This window comes from Phyllobates terribilis, unplaced genomic scaffold (assembly GCF_046119375.1).
Source record: "Phyllobates terribilis strain yellow unplaced genomic scaffold, ASM4611937v1 Scaffold_12__6_contigs__length_324123572, whole genome shotgun sequence".
NCBI lineage: Eukaryota > Metazoa > Chordata > Amphibia > Anura > Dendrobatidae > Phyllobates > Phyllobates terribilis.
Window position 1 is genome coordinate 25,908,584 of NW_027362772.1, and position 11,725 is coordinate 25,920,308.

The 11,725-nt window shown below is 43.7% G+C and overlaps 1 protein-coding gene across 2 annotated transcripts in view; it reads right to left on the bottom strand.

The window, feature by feature from the left end:
- The window catches only part of LSR (lipolysis stimulated lipoprotein receptor), a 29,333-nt gene extending 21,204 nt beyond the window's left edge, over positions 1–8,129 (bottom strand). The window contains exons 1-3 of one of the 2 annotated variants that reach the window (XM_073655714.1): positions 7,856–8,129; positions 5,241–5,579; positions 5,048–5,167 (exon numbers count right to left, since the gene is read on the bottom strand). In XM_073655714.1, the coding sequence (XP_073511815.1) occupies positions 5,048–5,167; positions 5,241–5,579; positions 7,856–7,910 (514 nt within the window). In that variant the 5' untranslated portion in view covers positions 7,911–8,129. The remainder of the gene's footprint in view (positions 1–5,047; positions 5,168–5,240; positions 5,580–7,855) is intronic. The other variant, XM_073655715.1, reaches the window with a different exon arrangement.
- Between the last annotated feature and the right edge of the window lie 3,596 nt (positions 8,130–11,725).

Below are 11,725 nucleotides of genomic sequence, written 5' to 3' on the forward strand. Positions count from 1 at the left end.
TGAGTTACATCCTGTATTATACTCCAGAGCTGCACTCACTATTCTGCTTGTGCAGTCACTGTGTACATACATTACATTACTGATCCAGAGTTACATCCTGTATTATACTCCAGAGCTGCACTCACTATTCTGCTGGTGCAGTCACTGTGTACATACATTACTGATCCTGAGTTACATTCTGTATTATACTCCAGAGCTGCACTCACTATTCTGCTGGTGCAGTCACTGTGTACATACATTACTGATCCTGAGTTACATCCTGTATTATACTCCAGAGCTGCACTCACTATTCTGCTGGTGCAGTCACTGTGTACATACATTACTGATCCAGAGTTACATCCTGTATTATACTCCAGAGCTGCACTCACTATTCTGCTGGTGCAGTCACTGTGTACATACATTACATTACTGATCCTGAGTTACATCCTGTATTATACTCCAGAGCTGCACTCACTATTCTGCTGGTGCAGTCACTGTGTACATACATTACTGATCCTGAGTTACATCCTGTATTATACTCCAGAGCTGCACTCACTATTCTGCTGGTGCAGTCACTGTGTACATACATTACTGATCCAGAGTTACATCCTGTATTATACTCCAGAGCTGCACTCACTATTCTGCTGGTGCAGTCACTGTGTACATACATTACATTACTGATCCTGAGTTACATCCTGTATTATACTCCAGAGCTGCACTCACTATTCTGCTGGTGCAGTCACTGTGTACATACATTACTGATCCTGAGTTACATCCTGTATTATACTCCAGAGCTGCACTCACTATTCTGCTGGTGCAGTCACTGTGCACATACATTACATTACTGATCCTGAGTTACATCCTGTATTATACTCCAGAGCTGCACTCACTACTCTGCTGGTGCAGTCACTGTGCACATACATTACATTACTGATCCTGAGTTACATCCTGTATTATACTCCAGAGCTGCACTCACTATTCTGCTGGTGCAGTCACTGTGCACATACATTACATTACTGATCCTGAGTTACATCCTGTATTATACTCCAGAGCTGCACTCACTATTCTGCTGGTGCAGTCACTGTGTACATACATTACATTACTGATCCGGAGTTACCTCCTGTATTATACTCCAGAGCTGCACTCACTATTCTGCTGGTGCAGTCACTGTGTACATACATTACTGATCCTGAGTTACATTCTGTATTATACTCCAGAGCTGCACTCACTATTCTGCTGGTGCAGTCACTGTGTACATACATTACTGATCCTGAGTTACATCCTGTATTATACTCCAGAGCTGCACTCACTATTCTGCTGGTGCGGTCACTGTGTACATACATTACATTACTGATCCTGAGTTACATCCTGTATTATACTCCAGAGCTGCACTCACTATTCTGCTGGTGCAGTCACTGTGTACATACATTACTGATCCTGAGTTACATTCTGTATTATACTCCAGAGCTGCACTCACTATTCTGCTGGTGCGGTCACTGTGTACATACATTACATTACTGATCCTGAGTTACATCCTGTATTATACTCCAGAGCTGCACTCACTATTCTGCTGGTGCAGTCACTGTGTACATACATTACTGATCCTGAGTTACATCCTGTATTATACTCCAGAGCTGCACTCACAATTCTGCTGGTGCAGTCACTGTGTACATACATTACATTACTGATCCTGAGTTACATCCTGTATTATACTCCAGAGCTGCACTCACTATTCTGCTGGTGCAGTCACTGTGTACACACATTACATTACATTACTGATCCTGAATTACATCCTGTATTATACTCCAGAGCTGCACTCACTATTCTGCTGGTGCAGTTACTGTGTACATACATTACATTACTGATCCCGAGTTACATCCTGTATTATACTCCAGAGCTGCACTCACTATTCTGCTGGTGCAGTTACTGTGTACATACATTACATTACTGATCCTGAGTTACATCCTGTATTATACTTCAGAGCTGCACTTACTATTCTGCTGGTGCAGTCACTGTGTACATACATTACTGATCCTGAGTTACATCCTGTATTATACTCCAGAGCTGCACTCACTATTCTGCTGGTGCAGTCACTGTGTACATACATTACATTACTGATCCTGAGTTACATCCTGTATTATACTCCAGAGCTGCACTCACTATTCTGCTGGTACAGTCACTGTGTACATACATTACTGATCCTGAGTTACATCCTGTATTATACTCCAGAGCTGCACTCACTATTCTGCTGGTGCAGTCACTGTGTACATACATTACTGATCCTGAGTTACATCCTGTATTATACTCCAGAGCTGCACTCACTATTCTGCTGGTGCAGTCACTGTGCACATACATTACATTACTGATCCTGAGTTACATCCTGTATTATACTCCAGAGCTGCACTCACTATTCTGCTGGTGCAGTCACTGTGTACATACATTACTGATCCTGAGTTACATCCTGTATTATACTCCAGAGCTGCACTCACTATTCTGCTGGTGCAGTCACTGTGTACATACATTACATTACTGATCCTGAGTTACATCCTGTATTATACTCCAGAGCTGCACTCACTATTCTGCTGGTGCAGTCACTGTGTACATACATTACTGATCCAGAGTTACATCCTGTATTATACTCCAGAGCTGCACTCACTATTCTGCTGGTGCAGTCACTGTGTACATACATTACATTACTGATCCTGAGTTACATCCTGTATTATACTACAGAGCTGCACTCACTATTCTGCTGGTGCAGTCACTGTGTACATACATTACATTACTGATCCTGAGTTACATCCTGTATTATACTCCAGAGCTGCACTCACTATTCTGCTGGTACAGTCACTGTGTACATACATTACTGATCCTGAGTTACATCCTGTATTATACTCCAGAGCTGCACTCACTATTCTGCTGGTGCAGTCACTGTGTACATACATTACTGATCCAGAGTTACATCCTGTATTATACTCCAGAGCTGCACTCACTATTCTGCTGGTGCAGTCACTGTGTACATACATTACATTACTGATCCTGAGTTACATCCTGTATTATACTCCAGAGCTGCACTCACTATTCTGCTGGTGCAGTCACTGTGTACATACATTACTGATCCTGAGTTACATCCTGTATTATACTCCAGAGCTGCACTCACTATTCTGCTGGTGCAGTCACTGTGCACATACATTACATTACTGATCCTGAGTTACATCCTGTATTATACTCCAGAGCTGCACTCACTATTCTGCTGGTGCAGTCACTGTGTACATACATTACTGATCCTGAGTTACATCCTGTATTATACTCCAGAGCTGCACTCACTATTCTGCTGGTGCAGTCACTGTGTACATACATTACTGATCCTGAGTTACATCCTGTATTATACTCCAGAGCTGCACTCACTATTCTGCTGGTGCAGTCACTGTGCACATACATTACATTACTGATCCTGAGTTACATCCTGTATTATACTCCAGAGCTGCACTCCCTATTCTGCTGGTGCAGTCACTGTGTACATACATTACATTACTGATCCGGAGTTACCTCCTGTATTATACTCCAGAGCTGCACTCACTATTCTGCTGGTGCAGTCACTGTGTACATACATTACTGATCCTGAGTTACATTCTGTATTATACTCCAGAGCTGCACTCACTATTCTGCTGGTGCAGTCACTGTGTACATACATTACATTACTGATCCTGTACTGATCCTGAGTTACATCCTGTATTATACTCCAGAGCTGCACTCACTATTCTGCTGGTGCAGTCACTGTGTACATACATTACTGATCCTGAGTTACATTCTGTATTATACTCCAGAGCTGCACTCACTATTCTGCTGGTGCGGTCACTGTGTACATACATTACATTACTGATCCTGAGTTACATCCTGTATTATACTCCAGAGCTGCACTCACTATTCTGCTGGTGCAGTCACTGTGTACATACATTACTGATCCGGAGTTACCTCCTGTATTATACTCCAGAGCTGCACTCACTATTCTGCTGGTGCAGTCACTGTGTACATACATTACTGATCCTGAGTTACATTCTGTATTATACTCCAGAGCTGCACTCACTATTCTGCTGGTGCAGTCACTGTGTACATACATTACATTACTGATCCTGTACTGATCCTGAGTTACATCCTGTATTATACTCCAGAGCTGCACTCACTATTCTGCTGGTGCAGTCACTGTGTACATACATTACTGATCCTGAGTTACATTCTGTATTATACTCCAGAGCTGCACTCACTATTCTGCTGGTGCGGTCACTGTGTACATACATTACATTACTGATCCTGAGTTACATCCTGTATTATACGCCAGAGCTGCACTCACTATTCTGCTGGTGCAGTCACTGTGTACATACATTACTGATCCTGAGTTACATCCTGTATTATACTCCAGAGCTGCACTCACAATTCTGCTGGTGCAGTCACTGTGTACATACATTACATTACTGATCCTGAGTTACATCCTGTATTATACTCCAGAGCTGCACTCACTATTCTGCTGGTGCAGTCACTGTGTACATACATTACATTACTGATCCGGAGTTACATCCTGTATTATACTCCAGAGCTGCACTCACTATTCTGCTGGTGCAGTCACTGTGTACATACATTACATTACTGATCCTGAGTTACATCCTGTATTATACTCCAGAGCTGCACTCACTATTCTGCTGGTGCAGTCACTGTGTACATACATTACATTACTGATCCGGAGTTACATCCTGTATTATACTCCAGAGCTGCACTCACTATTCTGCTGGTGCAGTCACTGTGTACATACATTACATTACTGATCCTGAGTTACCTCCTGTATTATACTCCAGAGCTGCACTCACTATTCTGCTGGTGCAGTCACTGTGCACATACATTACTTATTCTGTACTGATACAAGGGGTATTTAGCGTTCCCAGTCTATGTGCAGACACTGAACATGCAGGAGATTGGCTCTATGCGGAGCTGCAGTTTGTGCACTGCCTGTGACATGCGGCGTGTTGCTGCACAAGGCACGGTGTCGCCTCTCCTGTGCAGATGACAATGTTCTTACCCAATACCATGAGCTCGGCGTAGGCTTCGTTGTTCCCGGTCAGGTCCTGCGCGGAGAACACCGTACAGTAGTAGACGCCGCTGTCGCCCCAGGCCGTCTGATCAAAGGTGAGATCTGCGTCTGGAAAGAGCAGAAGGTGACGTGACCGGAGCAGCGCGGGGTCTGATGGCGCCCGGGGGAACGCTCTACCTACTGTTATTGATGGTGATCTTCCGCCCCTGGTAATACTGCCCCAGGGTGACCGTGTTGCTCTGCTTGGTGGCCACGATCCGCACGGTCCGGCTGCTGTCCTGGCACTCCACGTACGGGTTGTAGCCGGCCTGCTGCATCAGGTTGTTGGTGGTGGAGTCCATGCTGGAGCTGGAGCTGAAGGCATCCGCGATCCGATCCCTACAGTAGGATTTGAACTTCCAGGTGACAATAGGTGGCGTCAGAGAGCTAGTGTCGTACGAGCACTGCAGCGTGATGGGCTGGAACAAGATTACCACGTTGAAGGGATTCTGCACGGTCACCAGCATGGCCGAGGCGCCGCCTGCAAACACACGAGACGGAGAGTGAACAGAGTATAGCGGTATAGCCATCACATGACTGACAGCAGCCCCTCTTATAACTCCCGTACAGTAATCTAATGACGATTATTGCAGTTTCAGCAAATCAGACAATTTTACCAAATCTTTTCTACAGAAAAACAAACATTTATATAGAAACCAGCAATCCCTGCCAGGATGCAGTACATGGTAGTGTCCAGCAGGTGGCGGCAGCGTGCACACAGGTGCGGGCTCTTGTTATTGTGCTGCTCCCATTCCAGCCCTCCTGCTGAGCATCAGTCACAGCCAGCGGCTCCCCTCCCCCGGCCTGACCGACAGCCCAACCCCCAACAGCACCGAAACCTGCGGGGAAACGTCACCACGAGTCATCAGAGACACGTACTGCCCCGATAATGGCCACGGGGGGCGCTACACTAACAGCCTCATCTGGAGGGAAATCTTCTGATTGTGATGAATAATGTCATAGAAACACAATGGAACCAGGCGACGAAGGTGGAATACTGCCGCCCCCAATAACATCGCAGCCCCCCGTGGGGTAATACCCCGTATATAATAACGACACCGCCGCCCCGGTGCCATAATACCCCGTATACAATAACGACACCGCCGCCCCCGTGCCATAATACCCCGTATACAATAACGACACCGCCGCCCCCGTGCCGTAATACCCCGTATACAATAACGACACCGCCGCCCCCGTGCCGTAATACCCCGTATATAATAACGACACCGCCGCCCCGGTGCCATAATACCCCGTATACAATAACGACACCGCCGCCCCCGTGCCGTAATACCCCGTATATAATAACGACACCGCCGCCCCGGTGCCATAATACCCCGTATACAATAACGACACCGCCGCCCCCGTGCCGTAATACCCCGTATATAATAACGACACCGCCGCCCCCGTGCCGTAATACCCCGTATATAATAACGACACCGCCGCCCCCGTGCCGTAATACCCCGTATATAATAACGACACCGCCGCCCCCGTGCCGTAATACCCCGTATATAATAACGACACCGCCGCCCCGGTGCTGTAATAGTCTGTATATAATAATACAACCCCCCCATCCTATAATACATCATGTATAATAACGTCGACCCCGGTCCTATAATACCCCGTATATAATAACGCTGCCCCCCCCCACAATAGACGTATTTGCTCTTTCCCTCATATGATAGTTGTATATAACATCTGATATCAGTGAATCCGCCGCGAGGCCCCTCCGTGTTGCTCAGGTGACGGCTGTATCACACAGCTAGAGCCCAGCACTACAATTTAAAGGGTTATTCCCAAAAAAGTCAAATAATGTCCTATTCAAAGAATTGGGGGCAACTTGCTGATCGCCAAGGGTCCGACCTCCAGGACCTCAATCTATTCTGAGATTGGGGCTCTGGAAGTCTGGCTTCAGCGAACGTGCTCATGCGCGGCCGCCCCACAGACAACGGACGGCGGGGGCTCGCACGCCCCGCAGACAACGGACGGCGGGGGCTCGCACGCCCCGCAGACAACGGACGGCGGGGGCTCGCACGCCCCGCAGACAACGGACGGCGGGGGCTCGCACGCCCCGCAGACAACGGACGGCGCGGGCTCGCACGCCCCGCAGACAACGGACGGCGCGGGCTCGCACGCCCCGCAGACAACGGACGGCGCGGGCTCGCACGCCCCGCAGAAAATGGCTGGATTGAGGAGCATGCGCACATCTGCTCTATTCAGCTCTGGTCTCCGATCACTGGGGGTCCCGGATCAGCAGTTATCCCTCCGCCCCCACAACATACCGGGGGTCACAAAAAAACGACCGTGTTTGGTGTCGCCATGTGCGGAAGGGTCCGAACCAAATCACAGATCACAAGATTTATCCAACACGGTGAACATAAAAAATGAAAAACTTCACACCCTGAATAAAAAGAAATGAACAAGAGTCATGGACAGAAACATCACTGATACAATGTATGAGACTCCGCCCACATGTATAACGGCAATGGTATAGACTCCGCCCAGTTGCTATTATAGTTTGCGCCCCAATGCAATAACTTGTATACACCATGTATACATACATATATATATATATATATATATATATATATATATATATATATATATATATATATATATATATATATATATATATATATATATATATATATATATATATATATATATATACCGCGGTGTCTAAGCCTGTGATATTAGCGCTTTACACCGCAGAGCTTCCCCAGCAGTCAGTTCCCCGCCTCCTCCGGTCCCGGCTCTTACCTGACAGGACGAGCAGACACAGCAGAGCCGCACAGCAGCCGCCCCGCGCCGCCATCGCCGCCGTCTCCCGCCCGAAGCTCCGCACACAGCAGCTGCCGCAGCACCAGGTACAGCGGAGCCGCCCACCTGTGCCCGAGAGGGGGAGAGAGGACCCCGGGGACCCCCGACCAACACACGGGACCGGAACAGGGAGAAAACAGTCCGCAGAAACAACCACCTGCCCGGCCAGGGAAAAGTGCGGAAACAAGGAAGAGGAGGGACCCCGCCCCGAGTAGGAATGGTTCAGCCCAGGTAAAGCCCCGCCCCCAGCATAGTGCGAGGAGGAGCAGCTCAATGTCAGGAGGCTCCAGGGAAAGCACAAAGCCAAAGTCACTGAGCCAGGAAGAGCAACAACTGACTCATACAGAGCTGTCCTCATACCCCTATACTGATCATATACACCTGTACTGATCATATATATACACCTGTACTGATCATATACCCCTGTACTGATCATATACACCTGTACTGACCATATACCCCTGTACTGATCATATAGAGCTGTACTGATCATATACATCTGTACTGATCATATAGAGCTGTACTGATCATATACACCTGTACTGATCATATACCCCTGTACTGATCATATAGAGCTATACTGATCATATACATCTGTACTGATCATATATACCCCTGTACTGATCATATAGAGCTGTACTGATCATATATACCCCTGTACTGATCATATAGAGCTATACTGATCATATACATCTGTACTGATCATATATACCCCTGTACTGATCATATAGAGCTGTACTGATCATATACATCTGTACTGATCATATACCCCTGTACTGATCATATACCCCTGTACTGATCATATAGAGCTGTACTGATCATATACACCTGTACTGATCATATAGAGCTGTACTGATCATATACACCTGTACTGATCATATAGAGCTGTACTGATCATATATACCCCTGTACTGATCATATAGAGCTATACTGATCATATACATCTGTACTGATCATATATACCCCTGTACTGATTATATAGAGCTGTACTGATCATATACATCTGTACTGATCATATAGAGCTGTACTGATCATATACACCTGTACTGATCATATAGAGCTGTACTGATCATATACACCTGTACTGATCATATAGAGCTGTACTGATCATATACACCTGTACTTATCATATACCCCTGTACTGATCATATACCCCCGTACTGATCATATACCCCTGTACTGATCATATACACCTGCACTGATCATATAAACCTGTACTGATCATATACACCTGCACTGATCATATAAACCTGTACTGATCATATACACCTGCACTGATCATATAGAGCTGTACTGATCATATACACCTGTACTGATCATATAGAGCTGTACTGATCATATAAACCTGTACTGATCATATATAGATATACTGATCATATACACCTGCACTGATCATATAAACCTGTACTGATCATATACACCTGCACTGATCATATAGAGCTGTACTGATCATATACACCTGCACTGATCATATATAGATATACTGATCATATACACCTGTACTGATCATATAGAGCTGTACTGATCATATAAACCTGTACTGATCATATACACCTGTACTGATCATATATAGATATACTGATCATATACACCTGTACTGATCATATAAACCTGTACTGATCATATACACCTGTACTGATCATATATAGATATACTGATCATATACCCCTGTACTGATCATATACACCTGTACTGATCATATATAGATATACTGATCATATACACCTGTACTGATCATATAAACCTGTACTGATCATATACCCCTGTACTGATCATATACCCCTGTACTGATCATATACCCCTGTACTGAGCATATATAGATATACTGATCATATACACCTGCACTGATCATATAGAGCTGTACTGATCATATACACCTGCACTGATCATATAAACCTGTACTGATCATATACACCTGTACTGATCATATAGAGCTGTACTAATCATATACACCTGCACTGATCATATATAGATATACTGATCATATACACCTGTACTGATCATATAGAGCTGTACTGATCATATACACCTGCACTGATCATATAAACCTGTACTGATCATATACACCTGTACTGATCATATATAGATATACTGATCATATACACCTGTACTGATCATATAAACCTGTACTGATCATATACACCTGTACTGATCATATATAGATATACTGATCATATACCCCTGTACTGATCATATACACCTGTACTGATCATATATAGATATACTGATCATATACACCTGTACTGATCATATACACCTGTACTGATCATATATAGATATACTGATCATATACACCTGTACTGATCATATAAACCTGTACTGATCATATACACCTGTACTGATCATATATAGATATACTGATCATATACACCTGCACTGATCATATAAACCTGTACTGATCATATACACCTGTACTGATCATATATAGATATACTGATCATATACACCTGTACTGATCATATACACCTGTACTGATCATATATAGATATACTGATCATATACACCTGTACTGATCATATATAGATATACTGATCATATACACCTGTACTGATCATATACACCTGTACTGATCATATATAGATATACTGATCATATACACCTGTACTGATCATATAAACCTGTTCTGATCATATACACCTGTACTGATCATATATAGATATACTGATCATATACACCTGCACTGATCATATAAACCTGTACTGATCATATACACCTGTACTGATCATATATAGATATACTGATCATATACACCTGTACTGATCATATACACCTGTACTGATCATATACACCTGCACTGATCATATATAGATATACTGATCATATACACCTGTACTGATCATATACACCTGTACTGATCATATATAGATATACTGATCATATACACCTGTACTGATCATATACACCTGTACTGATCATATATAGATATACTGATCATATACACCTGTACTGATCATATACACCTGTACTGATCATATAAACCTGTACTGATCATATACACCTGTACTGATCATATATAGATATACTGATCATATACACCTGTACTGATCATATATAGATATACTGATCATATACACCTGTACTGATCATATAAACCTGTACTGATCATATACACCTGTACTGATCATATATAGATATACTGATCATATACACCTGTACTGATCATATATAGATATACTGATCATATACACCTGTACTGATCATATACACCTGTACTGATCATATATAGATATACTGATCATATACACCTGCACTGATCATATAAACCTGTACTGATCATATACACCTGTACTGATCATATAGATCTGTACTGATCATATACACCTGCACTGATCATATAAACCTGTACTGATCATATAGACCTGTACTGATCATATACACCTGCACTGATCATATAAACCTGTACTGATCATATACACCTGTACTGATCATATATAGATATACTGATCATATACCCCTGTACTGATCATATAGAGCTGTACTAATCATATTCGAGAAAGAAAGGAAAGGCTCCAGCCACAGAGAAGATCCCAAAAATAGTTTCTTTTATTGAGTTAAGATACAGATGCCATAGCACATGTCCATAAAAGCAACGCGTTTCAGACGCAGATTGTGCGTTCTCTATCCAAGCTAAATACAAATGGTTGATGGCCAGTATATATATATGGATAAACCAATAAGAACATAGCAATCAAATCACGTGATATAAAAACAAGAGAAGCTGTAGGATAATATACAGATTGCAATAATATACAAGATTCAATAAGCAGAAGACAAATGGTACAATTGAGCGCACATACACAGAACAATTCT